General features: G+C 27.6%; 2 protein-coding genes across 2 annotated transcripts; both read left to right on the plus strand.

Moving 5' to 3' along the window:
* The first annotated feature begins 10065 nt into the window (after window positions 1-10065).
* Window positions 10066-11062, plus strand: LOC124922435. Its single transcript, XM_047463164.1, has 2 exons — window positions 10066-10275; window positions 10376-11062. Exons 1-2 carry the CDS (start codon window positions 10240-10242, stop codon window positions 10931-10933), a joined length of 594 nt encoding a protein of 197 aa, XP_047319120.1. The 5' UTR covers window positions 10066-10239; the 3' UTR covers window positions 10934-11062.
* A 5530-nt stretch (window positions 11063-16592) lies between these two features.
* On the plus strand, window positions 16593-18696 carry LOC124917001 (exocyst complex component EXO70H1-like). The gene has a single exon (XM_047457606.1). It carries the CDS (start codon window positions 16791-16793, stop codon window positions 18678-18680), a length of 1890 nt encoding a protein of 629 aa, XP_047313562.1. The 5' UTR covers window positions 16593-16790; the 3' UTR covers window positions 18681-18696.
* Window positions 18697-19171: the final 475 nt, after the last annotated feature.

The raw sequence follows: 19171 nt of genomic DNA on the forward strand, positions 1-19171 counted from the left end.
TTAACTAGGGGTGTAAACGAGTCAAGCCGAACTCGAACTTACATTGGCTCGAGTTCGGCTCGACTTGTTTTTTATTAGCTCGGCTCGAGCTCGATCGAGCTTTCAATATTAAGCTCGAACTCAGCTCGATCATATAACCATAGGCTCGAGTTCAACTCGAAATGCTCGAATTTAAATATATTTATATATTAATTTCTTATATTAAAAAGACTTAAATCATAATTCATCAATCACCAAAGTATTGAGTGTAGAATGAGATGTAAATGGAAATCGAGAGTCTTCTCAAGAAGAATACATTCAAGTCATGTATTGTATTTGAGATAAACTTGAAAACATATTAGACTCTATTAGATTTATTTTAAAAAATAAAACACTTTATAGTGAATAAAAATAGTTTTATATCTTATAAAATATAATATATTGAGATTGCATATATGTATAATTATATTTTGATTTGATTTTTAAAAATTATGTTTATGTATTTAAATTAATATCAAATCTATTTATTTCTTTATAATAATAATTATATAATATATATTTTTAATTTATAAATATTATTTTGATATATCTTGATAAATACTTTATAGTGAAATAAAAATAATTTTATATTTTATAAAATATAATATATTGAGATTGCATATATTAAATAATATTATAGTATAATTATGTTTTTATTTTATTTTTAAAAATTATATTTTCGTAATTAAATTAATATCAAATTTATTTATTTTCTTATAAGTATTTTATAATATATATTTTTAAATTATAAGTATATTTTGGGAAGACCTATAAGTAATAATCTCATAAATAATCTTATGGGTATGTTTTAAATTTTAATTAAAAAGTAAAATATAATATAAAAAAATTATATGATTGAGCTCGAAAAAACTCGACGAACCATCAAGCGAGTTTATCAAAGCTCGAATCTTAAACAAGCTGTCTCAAGCTCGGCTTGAATTCGATTTTGACCGAACTCGAATCGAACTTTAACCGATCAGCTCACAAACGGCTCGGCTCATTTGCACCCATAGTTTTAACCAAAATCAATTTTCTTGAAATGCTCTCAGATTTTAATTTTAAAATTAATCCAAAGGCCAAACTAGTCAATTTTAATCAATTAATTTTAATTCTACTAAGCTGAAGAAAGCTTTCTACCGGGAATTTAAATTAATGCTCTTAAACACGAAAAACCATTTTTTCAATTGAAAATCTTATTTTTCGTTGAGGCTCCGATGGAGGCCTTTGCGCAAACATATTCTAAATGTTCATGGGAAACTTCTCATGTATTTTGTTTGGTGTTTGAAGACTCCAAACAAAAATAAAAAACCGGAGTTTTCAATTTTAGTGAAGTTGAAGACGAGCATCAACTCGGCCCCTACGCCTAAGTCAGCCCATGCCGTGCCCTTTGACTTTGGCCCATACCTCGTTTACCCCATTCCAAACGGCGCCCAAGCCACACCTAGGTCGTTCCCGAGAACCGACGTCCATCTCGCCTCTGGTCCAAATATCCCATTGGGCCGGTTTGATTTCCCCTAATTTATTTTCTTGTTTTTAATATTTTTAAAGGCTTTAAACTATTTTTAAAATGTAAAAAAATATAAAATACTTTTAAAATATTTTTAGAACAAAAATATATATTTTATTAAAGACTTGTTTGGATTTTTATTTTTTAGAAAAAATCTAATTCTTTTAATTGATATTTTGTCGGTACCATTTTCTATAATTCTTGACATCAATCGTATATATCAATATTATTTTAAAATTAAAAATTTCAAACATAAATACATGTTTAGAATTTAAGAAAATATAATTGGACAAATAAAACATAAAATCTAATTTTCTAAATAGTTAAAATTTTATAAATAGAGACGGTTTTTTAACGGGCACAAAGAACATAGCGTGAAAACTTTTTTTCGAGTGTCACCAAGCAACGAACTCAAAAAGATTTTTTTGAATATACCGCTTGTACACGTATAATATTTTCTTAATTTTTAAATTTTTAAAATTTAAGTGACCACCATAAAATTTAGAAAGGTGAGTCATTAAAAATAAAAATAAGTTAATTTTAAATTAGTATTTCTTTAATGAAATCTAACCCTTCAAATCTTGATCTCTTATCTGGACTAGAGAGGAAGTAAGTGATGAGATTTGGACTTTTAAAATAATTTTTAAAATTGGAAAATGAAAATATTAAATTTGGTTAACTGCGTTAATCAAATTTATTAAATTTAAAATTATTAACTTAGTTGGTTAAATTTTTTTTTTTTTTTTTTTTGTTGTGTTGTTAGATTGCAAATTCAAAATATATATATAATATTTTTAATTTTATTTTAAACCGTTTTAAGTTTATGGACGGGTGAACCCATAATCCGACCCAAGTATCTATTTATTCTCACATATATATCCAAATTAATCACCTTTGAAAATTAAGTATCAATATATATATATATAGATAGATTTTTAAAATTGGAAAATAGAAATATTAAATTTAGTTAGCACATTTAATAATTATTTAAAGACAACAAAAATCATTTAAACTAAAAATAGCATACCCTAATAAAGCCAACGATGATATTCGGGACCATCCAAATATTTTCCGAATTATAAAATTTTGATAAAAAATTTGATCAAAGTAAATAAGATAGTATATCGAATAAAATATAACATCAAATCAAATTTAAATTTAGGTGAAAAAAAGTATGAACCATTTACATACTAAAAGAAGATTAGAGAAAATAAAATGATAATTGTGCTTTACCCATTTACCACCTAAATATATACTGTTGTCTGCATTATTTAGTTTATGGGATTAAAAGAGAATCTAGCTCTTTGCTAGGGACAATAATTATAAGTTGCACTTTGATAAGTCAAAGCAATACCACTTCAAATTAAAAGTTTAAAAAAAGGATATGGGTATTATTATGATCAGCTGGTGCTAAACTAGTCAAAATTGACAATATTATTTTTCTTATTAATAAATGATTTGAGTGCTTCAAACCCCTTTTGAGGGAGAGATTATTTTAATTAAGGTTGATCTTTTAGATAACCACAATGAGTTACCAAATTCCGTTACGTAATTATTCACTTTTATTAATTTCATGATTATTGTCTATTCCCATCATTTTGCAAAGTAGATAGAGATACATATGTTTGTTTAAACTAATGTACTACGTGTATGATTAACCACCTCTTCTCATGACTCATTATATTTAAAAAAAAAAACTAGGTTAGTCATGAGCCAGATGTATGTATACGGGACAAAAGTTGTTTTATATGGATTATATATTAAAAATTAATTGTCATTTAAGTATAACGAAAATAAACATAAAAATGATATTTAAAAAAAGAGTTAATATTCATAAAAACTAATAAAATTAACCAACACAAATATTCTTAAGAGGATTGATACATAAGTGTTGTGAGTATATATAACGATAATAAACATAATAATAATATTAACAAAATGATAATAATTTAATAATAACAAAAATAAACATAATAATATTAAAAAGAGTTAAAATTCATAAAAACTAATAAAGTTAATCAACACAAATATTCTTAAGAAGATTGAAGAGCTACAAGAGTGTGTTATGAGTTAAGTTACAAAAATAATATCAACATGATTATCTTTAATTTTATTTGTATGATAATTTACTCTAGAAAATAAACAAAGAAAATGATAGAAGTGATTAAAGTAGCAAAAATCTTGACTAAAAAAATAAAAAGTTTCAATTCAATTTATATTTATAATATCTCTTGATATATCGTTATGAAGAAGACAATAAAGTTTTTCGGGGAGTTAATCATTATTCTCGAGTACATACAAGCTCGATAAGTACTGTATTTTTTTTAATGTAATGTTTTGTCGTTATAAATATATTTTTTAATATAAATGGCATTTTTTTCAAAATAAAATTATAATTATTATAGTTAGTTTTAAAAGCAGCCTGATCTCTTTCTATTAAGACATTATGAAAAACTCAGAGTAATCAATGAAGTATGCAAAATGAAACATTGCTAGGACCGGGCCCTTCTTGTCTTGGAGTTGGGCTTGAGCCCATCTGTATTCGTTTAGATTATCTTTGGTTAATATTGAATTGAAGTTGAAGTGAAGTTCATATTTTATTAAAAAAATATCATTATTTATTTATTTTAAACTAAGGATTTGAAATTGGAATTACTTTTTTTTATGTGGCTAGGTACTTTTAAACTTTTGTCCACTTTTAATGTTAATATTCTAGGTTAGAACTTAGAATCAATATTTATTGTTCACTTACAAAAATTCTATAGGACATATTAAAACATTAGTCTTAAGAATTAGATATCTATAAGGAGAAAAATCTCATTTTAGTCTTTTTGAACTTACACTAATAACTTGTTTTAAACCCTCAATTTGCATTTGTCTTAACTTTTAAAAATAGTTCAAAAATTGTATTTGAATGCCATTCTTGTTAACTTCATTCTGGCAATAAAGTCAATATCTATATATATATAATGATGCTTAATTTTTAAAGTGTCCGGATTGCCGGATTGAGAACTGTGGTTAATTTGGATACTTGGGTCGGATTGTGGGTTGACCCGTTTTTAAATTTAAAACGGTTAAAAATAAAATTAAAAATGCTAGAGGTATGTTTCGAACTTGCAACCTAACAAAACAAGTACAACTCTTTAGCCAACTAGACTACAAAGACTTCATATTTTAAATTCAACACCAAATTTGATAAACGTGGGACGTTTTAATATTAATATAAGTTCAACTTTTTAACTAACTAATCTATATATATATAATGATGCTTAATTTTTAAAGTGTCCGGATTGCCGGGTCGAGAGCTATGGTTAATTTGGATACTTTGGTCGGATTGTGGGTTGACCCGTTTTTAAATTTAAAACGGTTAAAAATAAAATTAAAAATGCTAGAGGTATGTTTCAAATTTGCAACCTAACAAAACAAGTACAACTCTTTAACCAACTAGGCTACAAAGAATTTATATTTTAAATTCAACACCAAATTTGATAAACGTGGAACGTTTTAATATTAATATAAGTTCAACTTTTTAACTAACTAATATATATATATATATATAATGATGCGTAATTTTTAAAGTGTCCGGATTGCCGGGTCGAGAGCCGTGGTTAATTTGGATACTTGGGTCGAATTGTGGGTTGACCCGTTTTTAAATTTAAAACGGTTAAAAATAAAATTAAAAATGCTAGAGGTATGTTTCGAACTTGCAACCTAACAAAACAAGTACAACTCTTTAACCAACTAGGCTACAAAGACATTATATTTTAAATTCAACACCAAATTTGATAAATGCGGGACGTTTTAATATTAATATAAGTTCAACTTTTTAACTAACTAATCTATATATATATATATAATGATGCGTAATTTTTAAAGTGTTCGGATTGCCGGGTCGAGAGCTGTGGTTAATTTGGATACTTGGGTCGGATTGTGGGTTGACCCGTTTTTAAATTTAAAACGGTTAAAAATAAAATTAAAAATGCTAGAAGTATGTTTCGAACTTGCAACATAACAAAACAAGTACAACTCTTTAACCAACTAGGCTACAAAAACTTTATATTTTAAATTCAACACCAAATTTGATAAACGAGGGACGTTTTAATATTAATATAAGTTCAAATTTTTAACTAACTAATATATATATATATATATATATATATATATATATATATATAATGATGCTTAATTTTTAAAGTGTCCGGATTGTCGGGTCGAGAGCTATGGTTAATTTGGATACTTGGGTCGGATTGTGGGTTGACCCGGTTTTAAATTTAAAATGGTTAAAAATAAAATTAAAAATGCTAGCGGTATGTTTCGAATTTGCAATCTAACAAAACAAGTATAACTCTTTAACCAACTAGGCTATAAAGACTTTATATTTTAAATTCAACACCAAATTTGATAAACGCGAGACATTTTAATATTAATATAAGTTCAACTTTTTAACTAACTAATCTATATATATGATGATGTTGACTAGATGGATACTTGGATCGAATTGTGGGTTGACCCACTCATAAACTTAAAACGATTAAAAATAAAATTAAAAATGTTATTCGTAATTTTTTTCACGGTTTTTTATATTATTACTCGTGCAAATTAACTGCTAAAGGCTAGGTATAACTAATGAATGAAATAAGGATTATTATTCTTAGTTATAGATATATATTAAAAGGAAAAATGAATAAAAATAGTTGTTTCTAATTAATGATGAAAATTCTGTGTACCAAATACCAAACCGAATCTGTACACGCACATTCCCTCAGTCAAAGGGTCTTTGTGTTGCTATTTGCTAACCTCCTATCATCATTAATGACTGTCATTATACTAACTAATATAATAATATTATATAATTAATAAAAATAATTATGTAACCGACAACAAATAAATGTGCAAACTAACTACTTCACATCAAACCTTTACCTACTATTTATTTGGCAATGGGTTCTACTCTAAATTAATTTATTTTAAATATTAGTATAAATTTGATATTTGTAAGTGATTTATTTAAATAGTATTTAATTTGTCATGGGTGAAACTAAAACTAAAATGAAGAATTTGTCCTTGCTAGTTTAAATTGGACTTTTCAACCCAAGCCCAATTTTATTCAATCCCTTGGAAGTGTACTTGAAATCACTCCCTCCTAAATAATAATAATAATAATAATAATAATAACTCCCACAATATCACCTCAACTAATTAACTAATACTTTGTTTTTAAAAAGATGGTTTATAAAAAAGTTTCTCCTCCGCATTTGAATAACATGATCTAAATGAGTTGTCTCTATTACTTTAAATTGATTTTTCGATAAATAATTTAATTGCAAAGTTTGGCCATGGGTAAGCCCAACGACCTTTATGAGACCAAATTATTTTTATTTAATTTTTAATTTTTTTAATGATTTTACTAATTAAAAAAAAAACACTAATTTATATATACTAAAGTGAAGAAAATTTATCAATATGAGACACTAGTTAATAAAATAAAATTAAAAAAAATGGTATAACTACTAAGACAGCCTAAATGTTAGAACTCGGCATTGGAAAAAAAACAAAATTAAGCATTGCTACCATTAGAGAATTGGCTAGCATTAGCACGTGAAGGCAAGATCAACACGACTTATTTGGAAGCTTTTTTAGAACATATATTTAATCGATATGAGATTATGACCACCTTTTCTCATTTATTGCAATAATTAGGTGGGTTTTTTTCACAATGTTGTTTGAAGTGGACCCCGATCATAAATGTCTCACCTTTTTTGTTATACTTTTTGGGCTGCAAGAAGTAAAATCTTTAAAACCTTTCATTTTCATTTTCATTTTTTTTCTTTTCTGAATTTCATTTTCATCTCCTTTAAGTCATGATCACATTCACATATAAAAGAGGAGAAAGTCTTTTATGTTTTTGAAAGGTTTGACCACACACAATGATACAATAGTAATGGGTTTTTATTTTCTTGTCTTTTTTGCCGCCATTACACCTACTCACATACCAAACTTTACTATTCATCAATGCTTACTTATAGAATGAAAGCTATTTTTTTAGGGATGATGGATCATGAGTATATATAATTAATGACCCCCATTTGAAAATATACATTTATAAGTTTCCTTTCTTAAATTTTAAATTAAAAATATTCTAGTATTATCTTTTTTGTTGGCTAGCTAGTTTGGTAAAGAAAAAGAAAACAAATTGTGTGACTGGATACAAATTAATAAGCTTGCCTTTATATGGTTAATTATGAGTTAGCTAGCATATATAATATGGTCGACAATGGAGCTAGAGGAATACTTAAAATTTCTGGTTGGTAAAATGTTGGCATCAATGGAGAGGGAATCTAAGAATGAAGAATCCTGGCCTCGTGTGTTTTGGGTTAAAAGTCTTACATGTTATCTTGTGACTGAATATCTTTTCTTTTTGTATCTTAAAAACTAAACAATTTATAAGGGAGGAAATGACATAGGAAATATTTCGAACTTGCATATGTTCATATAACATCGAGCCAAACAAAATAATGGACAAAACATATACATAACAAATGATTGTTAGCAACAAACACAAGTTTGGTTATAATGTTCAACAAATATAGTTGATAAACAAGTGTAAATACTCGACAAAATTGTTGAAAATTAAGTTAGAAAAAAATAAGCATATCAAATTTATAGTTATGATGCCACAACTAGTGTAAAATTTATCGTATAATGCTAAATATGTTTTACAATAATTTTGAACTAATCGATGGTACAATAAATTACAAGATGCATTGTTATAATTAGTATAATATGTGTTTTTGTATTTTTCAATGTTATTGTATAAACTTTTTAATTGATGTGTAAATAGAACGTATAGACTTTCATTTATATTACTCTTCTTGGACCTTAGGTTCTAGGTTGAAGTATATTTTGGAGAAGTCACTTATAGCCTCTTAAGTATAACAAAACTAAGAATAACATTATAATAAACAGACAAATAAAATTAGGGGGGAAAAATTACGAATATTATATTTATATTGAAAATATTTTACCGCAATATATCGAAAATATCAATTTTTAAGGTATATCGAAAAAAATGTAAGGTATGGTACCGTACCGAAATTATCTGTACGATAAATGTATGAGATTTTCAAAGTTTTCGAGATATACCGAAATAATATTTATAAATTATATATATAATACTTATAAGAAAAGAAATATATTTAATATTAATTTAATTATAGAAACATAATTTTTAAAAATCAAATTAAAATATAATTATACTGAAAAATATTGAATATATATCTCTCCAACTTGCCGATAAAATTGAGAAAAAAATCCAACCAAACTTTTAATCTCTTACAATTATGGAAAGAAAGTGAAAAATAGGTACCCATTCCTTTCAATTATTTTCAAGAATATTTTTGCAATCCCATCCTCAACTTTTACTAATAAGTCTATTTTTAGCTTAAGTAAAGAAAAAAAATTCAAAGAAAAAATTATACAAATACTGTTCAAAGAAAAAATGAACAAATTAAAATGAGTGATAAATTTTTTATTATTAATTAAGTCTAAATTAACTGATATTTATTATTATTATTATATAGCATGAATTATATTATTAATTTATAAAATATAATACTTTATTTTATAATAAATATTTTTAATTTTGTGTATCGTTTATGTATTAACTATATTAAGTTGTTTTTTTTTTGTTAAGTTAATTTTTTTGATATATGAAATGTATAATACAAATATCATACCGAGATTGAGGTACACCGAAATCAAGTTAAGGTAAATATATGAATTTTTTTATACCGAAACTTTCGGTAAGCTATAAATATAGATAAAAAAAATAAGGTATACCATACTAACCCACCCGCAATTAATATTACATATTAAGGTTTATACTGGATCTTAAGGTTTAAGCACATTACATATTTTTGGTCTAAATATATGACGTTTTATTATTTATTTGATTTCTTGGAATGAGATTATATGCTGCTTTATTTTTTTTTATTTTTTTTTTGAGAACTTAAAATAATACATAAAGATGGATCTAAGTAGGGGTTTGGGTAGGCTGGAGCACACCCCAAATATATATATCTTTTAACGATAAAAATGTGACATCATCTCTATTTTCTTAAAAAATTCAATATAATTCACTGTTTGTTTATCTAATTATAAAAAAATGGGCAGTATTCACTCGTTTTATTAAAAAAAGATCGTAATTTTTTTAAATTCACTCTAAAATTTTTTCAAGTCCGTCAAACTCTAATTCATGAGTCCATCCCTTATAACACATATCATAACTATAAAAAAAAATTCTAAGTCTTTAAATTTTTTTTAAGAGATTTACGAGCAAATATACTAAAGAAAATGCAATGCACTCTTCTCAAAATGAATCTAAACAAACGCAATGATAAGTTATGCCTGCCCATTTGTGCCATTTATATAGCTTAAATTTAAGATTGTATCATGGTAGTTGTGACATTAGTAGATAATGGTGTTTTGTGACTTAATAATTGTTATGGTAATTTAATTTGCTTTTAATAATCGTTGACTGTCATTTATGACTCGTGTGTGAGAAAAAGACCCACTTTGGAAACCTTTAATTTTCTTCTATAAATACCTTGATCCTCTCTATCTATCCAAATATAAAAATATAATCCCCTCTATAAGAACATACATATCTCCCCCCACAGTCCCCACCCATCCCATTGATCCCAAGAGCTTATACAATGGAAGAAATGGCTTCTTTATGGTGCTATCAAGAGGTGGGTCATCATCATCATCATCATCCTTTAATCTCTTTTATGTATATATCTATATGAATTGAATTGAATGATTATGTTATTTTGGCATGAAATGAAACAGAACATCTATGAATTGAAAGATAGATTACTCTACACCAGCTTGGAACTAGAATCATTGAAGATTGAGGCGATTGAGGAGTTGGGAAAAAACAATGAGAAGATGAAACAACTCATCAATGCATTAAACCTAGCATACAAGGAAAGAGATGAAGCCATATCTCAATACCATACCCTTCTAATTCTAAACAAAATTCATGAGGACCCTGTAATTGATCACCCGGATGATTCTTCTTCTTCCATTATCATCGACAACTTCGTCAAGGGAAAGGATTTGCCTCAAAAGGGGATGTTATTGAAGGCCGTTCTAGATGCCGGTCCTCTGCTGCAGACGGTTCTTGTGGCTGGTCCCTTGCCCCAATGGAGAAATCCGCCGCCGGTTCTCACATTTCCGGTTCCTCCAGTTGGGTTTAAGGATCCTGGACCGGGGTCCTCGTTTGTTGAAATGTCTTGTTCTTCTGCTGGGTCTTGTTTGGTTGGTGGTGGGAAATGGGTGGCAGCTAATTGTGACAATAATGTTAATGGCTATTGTCAAATAGGGAAGAGGCAAAGGATACGCTGAGATATGTTTGTTTGATCTAGCTAGGGTAGAATTGGGTCGGATTTCTTTTTAAAAATTTAAATTTGATCCTACTAAGTCGGTTATACATAACGCTAGAAAAACATGTATCTGATAAATTGAATGTATAAGATAATTGGGTCGTTTTATAATTTTTTTAATATCCGACCTTATCTATCCGATAATTAATATATGAACATTAATAATTTGTCCTGTTTGTGATCAAATTTATGAAGAAATTATGAACAAGTTGAAGCATTTCAGTCTTCATTTAAGAGAGATGGGACATACTTCAATGGTGTTTGTCTAACTTATATATATATATATACTTTTTAAAATATTGTGTTATAAATCAATGATAAATAAATAAAAATACATAAATAACATAGAAATAAATGTGAAAGAAAAAAACATAAACAAATCAGATATGTTTTTGAAAAGTATATTAAAATATTGAAATTAGAGAGAATGAGGAAGAACTAAATAAATCCAGGAAAATTAAATAAGATATCCATGGGCCACGAGGAATGAATTATTCTGGTCATTTATTAATTTTTTTCAAAATCCTTTTTTACTTATTGTTCGTCTTTTGTCTACATCATAATATATTATATTATTTTTATAATATAATATATTTGACAAATATATTTAGAAATATATTATAATATATTATATTATTATAATAATATAATATATTTGAAGAGTTTTTATTTTTAAATTATAAATTCTACATTATCTTAAAAATAGATTCTGAAAAGCCCATCTTATTATTTTATTTAACTTTTATTAACAAGCCCATCTTTATTATTGGCTCAAAAAGCCCACCTATGCAAGCATGTTCTCTTATTTTTTTCAGAAAAATGATAAATTGAAAATTGAGGGTTTACAATTTTGTTAACTTTTAAGATTTGTAAACATTAGCAGCTCATAAAGTCGGAAAGAGGATTTTATCAGCATCCATGAATGTTAATGTTTACACTCGTAAATATTTTTTTACCAATTGCTATGCAACATTCATTCATAAAACACCTTAAATGTCCAATGCTATGTTACCATTTTCAATCACTTTTAGTATATAGACATTTATTTTAATATTTGGCCACGTTTTATTTCACAGTTTTGCAGTTGTTTTAGTAATAACAATGTTTTACTATTTTAAAGCTAAATTTACCCCCAAAAGGAATTATCAAATCTTGTATTTGCTAGATGCAATAAAATCATCACAAATATATAACTACAATGTTATTCTTGTGTTTCAAAGATAATTCACCATGGCTCCCCACCCAAAAATAATGTTACAACTTTAAATATTTAATGGAAATAGAAAGTATATAAAATATAATTTACACATTGACATAGGAAGAAGATGATTAGACCTCTTTGTATTAAAATTTACTGATTGAATATTTTAAACAATCAATGGAATATTAATATTCTTGAAGATTAAAATCCTATAGTTGTTGTTTCAAATCAATTTGAATGTCTATTTTCAAAAAATAATAATTAAATAAGTGTTAATATCTTTTTATTTTTTAACTATATATCATAACAAAACTCATTTGGTTAAAAAAGAATCTCAAATTTTGAAACTCGATGGATTTGAAAGCTCGAACATGAAATCACTGTAATGCTTCAACCTCGAGCCCAAATTACAATTTATACTATTTTATTTAGTAGAATGAAATGTGACTATTTATGCAGTTTTTTTTCAAGCAAGTGACCAGTTATGTAGTTGCAATAATAGAATAAAAGACTAGTTTTAAATACATTTTCAACTCATAGTTTAAAAATAACCTATAGAGATATAAAAATGGTCTAAAACAGGGGATATTATTAAAAAGCTAACCCAATTCAATAATTATGACTACTTCTCAACTAAAATAATAATGATAATGGATGGTCAATGCTTTGTTTGGTCTTAATCAAATATAATATTCAACTAAATCCTTATCATACAAGAATCATGTATCACCAATGTATATAATATTCTCTATACTTATATTTTTATTTTTGTGAAGATTAGGATGCTGCGGAATTTTCTCTAATTACTTGACTAAATTTAAATGATGATAGATTGATTAAAAAATTAATGGATAACTACAGTTAACACTAATTTATAATAATATATATTAAACTATTTCAAATATATAAAAGTTATTTAAAATATTTTTTTACATATTATGTTTAAATATGGTGGGAGGAAGACCGAAACTTAGGACGGAAATGAATTTTATTTATGAGCTAAAGTAGTTGAATAATAATATAAAGTCCATTCCCAAAATGGTAAGTGGCCTCTATCTGTCAATCCACACTTTACTATATGTAATTAAAACCAATAAACATATAAAAAATTAGGGTTAATTTGGATCCATACGGTGTTATTAACGGGATAAGAAAATTACATATACATTTTCCTACTTGCAAAATATCGAAGATATTGTAACGATACCAAAAATTATCGAAAATATATAAAAATTTTAAAATTTTGATATGTCGATATATTCTTAAATAATATTTATAAATTAAAATATATATATAATAACAACAAATATCAAATTAAAAACTTTATATAATAGATGCTCTTTCTCTCTTAGTAAAAAAACAATTCATAGATAAGTTAAAATATTATTTTTTTCTAATGACTTTTTTAAACACAGGATTGTGCATCATTTATTTTTTTCATCACTTTTATTTGAGTAAGTATTGCGTTTTGTACAGTTCGACATTTTATTTAGTTGGATCAAATTTGAGTCTCAAATTTGTATAATCCGAATAATACTTTCAATCAATCATTGGTGAATAGTTTGTTGTTTATACCCTTCGATTATATTGGTGATTCTTTCTCGAGTTCGTGTTCGTTCCTTCTTAAAATAAAAGAGACGAAATAATCAAATATGTAGTTATTTTTCATTTTTACAATAAAAAATAAAAATTTTATGTATTTGATCTTTTATATGTATCACCTCTTACAAATATCTTACATGCATCTTCTCATTATTATAGTCATATAAGTATATGATTCATTTTTATTTGGCATGACATTTTTCGGTGTTATTTACAAATCTTCGGCTAAAGATAATTTTAACTACCACTCAAAATATTTAGTAAATTTTTTTACAGACATCGTTTCATTGGTTCGTTCGACTTTCTCTATTTCAACAATTATCGTTCATTTAAAAGAACTCCGACTAATTAAATGAAAGAAAAAGTTAAAATTTAAACATTATTAATATGACAAATTACCTGGGCGACCATCTAATTACTCCGATCGCTCATTTTTAACTCTCAAATCAATTTTTGAAATAAATTGCCTCTTCAACTTTTAGAAAGGTCACCAATGACTCTTCTGTTAACTTTTTAGTTAAACGTAGCGGGTTAAGTTTAAAATATTATTTTTTATATTATCTTTAATCATTATTTTTTATATTTATATATATAAATATTAAATCGCTTATATATATATATTATATATATATATATTTAATAATTATATAAATAATATATATAAATTTAATAATTATATAAATATAAAAATTAATGATAAAAGATATATATATATATAATATATATATATATATAATATATATATATATATATAATATATATATATATATATATATATTTATTGTTTATTACATATCTATTCTTAAATTATTTATTTTTTTTTTCATTTCACTAAAATAAATTAAGGTTCATAATTAAAATATCAAAATAATTATAACATTATTAGTTATATTTAGTTAAGAAAATCAAATAAGGTAAAAAAAAAATTGATTTGACTGGCACTAATTCGCTATGTCCCGTCCACCCCACCGAGATTCAGGGGATTGTTTCCCAAAATAACATTGTTTGGCGTTCAACTTCCAAACTAGCCTAGTTTACTATTCAAACTCAATTTTTTTTATTACATTTAAAACTCATTATATATATATTTAAATTATTATTTGTATAAACTAAATTATTTATATTTTGATATATATTTTAAATTTATATTTTTATAAATTTGATTATTTATATTTTCATATATAATTTAAATTATTATTTTTTATAAATTTAATTATTTATATTTTAATATATATATATATATATATATTAATTATTATTTATATAGTATAATAAATATTCCCTTAAACATTTTAATCATAACAATATAATAATTAACTATTCATAAAAATGATTATAATTATCATTTATTTAAGTTATTGACGATTTTGCTTAGGACAACGTTGGTTACGTCTCGGTTGACCTTCTTAGCCACACTTCTCACAAATAATGGTCCTTCGTGTGTTATCCATTTCGGTTCGAATACGTTGGCTTTGACCTCGTTAATAATTCATTTCTTGTTTAAGAGAATATTTATTACACTATATAAATAATAATTGAAAGGTAAATATATATATATATATTAAAATATAAATAAATAAATTTATAAAAAATAATTAAATTAAATTATATATGGAAATATAAATAATCAAAAATTAAAATATATATCAAAATATAAATAATTTACTTTATATAAATAATAATTTAAATATATCAAATTTATAAAAATAATAGTATATATATATATAATGAATTTTAAATATAATAAAAAAATAAAAAATTAAGTTTGAACAGTAAACTAGATTAGTTTGAGAATGAATGAACAAACTATGTTAGTTTGGGAAGTTGAACGCCAAACAAGAATACTTTGGGAAACCATCCGAGATTCAGATAGGTCTGAAATTAAATCTCTCTTCTCTTCCTCTGAAATTGCCGATTCTCCACAAAAAAGCAGAATTCCAACAAGAAAATGGATTCACGTCCATTGGCGGCTTTACTCTCTCCATTAATCGGCTTTACTCTCTCCATTAATCTCACAACTTCTCGTTCTCTTCCTCCTTCTCATTCCTTCCTCTTCAACAAATCCTCTATCAACCCTCAAATCTATGTTCGACAACGCGTTATAATTAAATCTCCTCTCAATCATAACTCACTTTGTAACCACGCCCGAAAACGTCATTTCGCTGCTTCCTTCCTTTTATTCCCTTGAGAAATGATAGGATATATATATGTATAAATAAAAATAAATAATATATATATATATATATGAAAGAAATTTAATAATTATATAGAGGAGTGATAGAGAGAGGGAATTTGGTGAGGGAATGATTTGGCATCACCTTATTCATTGGTTAGAACATGTAAAAGTGGGAGAAAAGAGAGAAATTATTTGATTTTTTCAGCGAATAAGATTATGCCAAATCATTCCCTCACCAAATTCCCTTACTTAATCATTTCTCAATTATATAAATATAAAAATTAATGATATATATATATATATATATATATATAAGCGATTTAATAATTATATATATATAAATATAAAAAATAATGATTAAAAATAATATATAAAAAATAATATTTTAATATTTAATTAAAAAAAAATTATATAGGAAGATAATGGTTGACCTTTTTAAAAAATTAAAAATGTTAATTTTTTTTAAATAATTTAAAAGTTAGAAGGGAAATTTGAGGACAGCCCATTTATGGAATCCTGGTCCGGTCCCTCTCACACAGTTAGTAATATTAAAAATAAAATAAAAATAAATAAATTTCTATACTAATTTGCCCCTGGACAGGTGGGATCCGTATTAGAGGTGGTAAAACTTGCTTTCAAATGAAGGACTGTCCATAGCTCATAGCTCGTTAGTCGTAAGAGCGGGCGGACTTCTTGGACGGACTCTCCTATATTATTATTATAACTAATACTAACCACTAACCACCGCCACCCACCCAGCCGCTCTCTGCGTTTCCGGCCATTATCCATTTCTCTTTCTCTTTTTCTCTCTCACACACACACTACCGGAAAGCTGAATCCATGAGGACCGCCTTCAATTCATCAAGGAGTAGAACTCCTTCGCCGCCGCCGACGCACTATCATCACACATCTTCTCCGGTAAGAACTGAATCTCCTTCTTCTTCTTCAACTCCCAGACACTTCACTTTCTCCATAGAAAACCTCGAAAACGCCAAACTAATCATCACCAAATGGGACCTCAACGCCTCTAACCTCTACAGCAACGACTCTCTCTTTTCCGGTAACAGGAAAGAGGCCAGGGCGTTCCTCAGGTCGGTGAAGGATTTGCAGACTATGATGCATTTCCTCGCCTCCGAGGCGTCCAAATCCGAACTGTTGATTCAATCACAGAATCTTATTCAGATTGCTATGAAGAGACTTGAGAATGAATTCTACCAGATCTTATCCAAGAACAGGAACGTTCTAGATCCGGAATCGGTTTCTAATCGGTTATCCAGGATGTCAATTGTATCCAGCCTTGAGGACGAACTCGACGAATCGGACGATGAGGAGGCGCAAGTGACCGGTGGTTCAGTATCGGAAGAGGTTGAAAAGTCAACGACGACGACGGAGAACGCGATGTCCGATCTGAGATTGATTGCTAACTGTATGACATCAACTGGCTACACGAAGGAGTGTGTGAAGATCTACAAAATCGTACGGAAATCTATCGTCGACGAGACTTTGTATGAACTCGGCGTTGAGAAGTTGAATCTATCGCAAGTTCAGAAAATGGATTGGGATACGATTGAGGTTAAAATTAAGAGCTGGTTGAAGGCGGTGAAGTATTCCGTGAAAACTCTCTTCAACGGAGAAAGAATTCTCTCCGATAACGTCTTCTCTTCACCACCAAGAATCGCTGAATCCTGCTTCACCGATAATTGCAAGGACGGCGCCTTGACTCTCTTCATATTCCCCGAACTCATCTCCAAATATAAAAAACTCTCGCCGGAAAAAATCTTCAGATTACTCGACATGTACGATTCAATCTTCGATCTCTGGCCAGAAATCAATACAATTTTCTCACAGGAATCAGTCTCAGTCGTTAAATCACAGTGCGAAACATCACTCTCCAGACTCCGTGAATCAATCCGGTCAATGCTAACCGAATTCGAGGCAGCTGTACAGAAGGACGCTACGAAATCGCCGGTCGCCAACGGCGGTGTACATCCATTAACAAGCTACGTAATGAATTACCTCGTGTTCCTATCCGATTACAGCGGAAGCTTAACAGAAATCGTCTCCGATTGGCAACAATCAGCTCAATCTCCGATGCCGACGACTTACATCTCAAGCTTAAGCCCCGCCTCCGATCAGGTTTCATCAGTCTCGTTGAGACTGGGTTGGATAATCCTAGTCCTTTTCTGCAAACTAGATTCGAAAGCTGAGCTATTCAAAGACGCTTCTTTATCTTACCTCTACTTAGCAAACAACATAAACTACGTTGTTTCAAAGGTGAAATCTACCTATTTGAAGCTTCTATTAGGAGATGTATGGATATCGAAGCATGAAGAGAAAGTGAAACTATACATGGCTAACTACGAGAGGATAGGTTGGGGAAAAGTGTTTTCAGCAATGGAGGAGATAAAACAAATGGCCGGAAACTCGCCGGATTGTTTCAGGGGATTCAATTCAGCTTTCGAAGAGACTTATCGGAAACAAGTCGAATGGGTGGTGCCGGATCGGAAACTCAGAGATGCGGTGAAGCTGTCGCTGGCGCAGAAGCTGGTGCCGGCGTACCGGGAATTGTATGAGAAGAAACGAGGTGCCGGTGCCGGCGCCGGCGATGAGGTAATTATCAGATATGCCCCTGTTGATTTAGGGAATTACTTGTCGGACTTGTTCTTCGGGAGTGGAGTCATGGGGAGTACGTCGTCGTCGTCAGTTTCTCGAGAAGGAAGAAGACATTAATGATTAATTTTTTTAATGGGCCCACGTTTACAAATTTAATTACTACATTTATTAATTATTATATTTATTCAGTTCATTTAAAAATTATTATGTTTGTCTGTTATAATCAGAAATAAAAAAATGATTTATGAAATATTTTTAGGGAAAAAGTGAATGAAAGGAAAAGTAATTTTATTACATAATTTTAGATAAATTATTAACTATTTATGATTGATTTCAAAATAAAATAATGTAAGCAATAAGTTCAATTATCTTTATAAAATGTAATAATATTAATCACTTTGAAAGTTGGGTTATTAGAGATTTTTATTTTTTATATGTTTTAATTGATTAAATTATTGGGACAGTTATGAATTCAAATGTAAGAACAATGAGATTATTCTCAAGATACTGTTTGACATTAGGAGAGACTTGTGAAAGTGATCTAAAAAGTACAATTTGAGAAAAATGAGACATCTAATAAGGCAGCAGCATATAGAAGTAATTGTTAA

This window comes from Impatiens glandulifera, chromosome 1 (genome assembly GCF_907164915.1).
Source record: "Impatiens glandulifera chromosome 1, dImpGla2.1, whole genome shotgun sequence".
Lineage (NCBI taxonomy): Eukaryota > Viridiplantae > Streptophyta > Magnoliopsida > Ericales > Balsaminaceae > Impatiens > Impatiens glandulifera.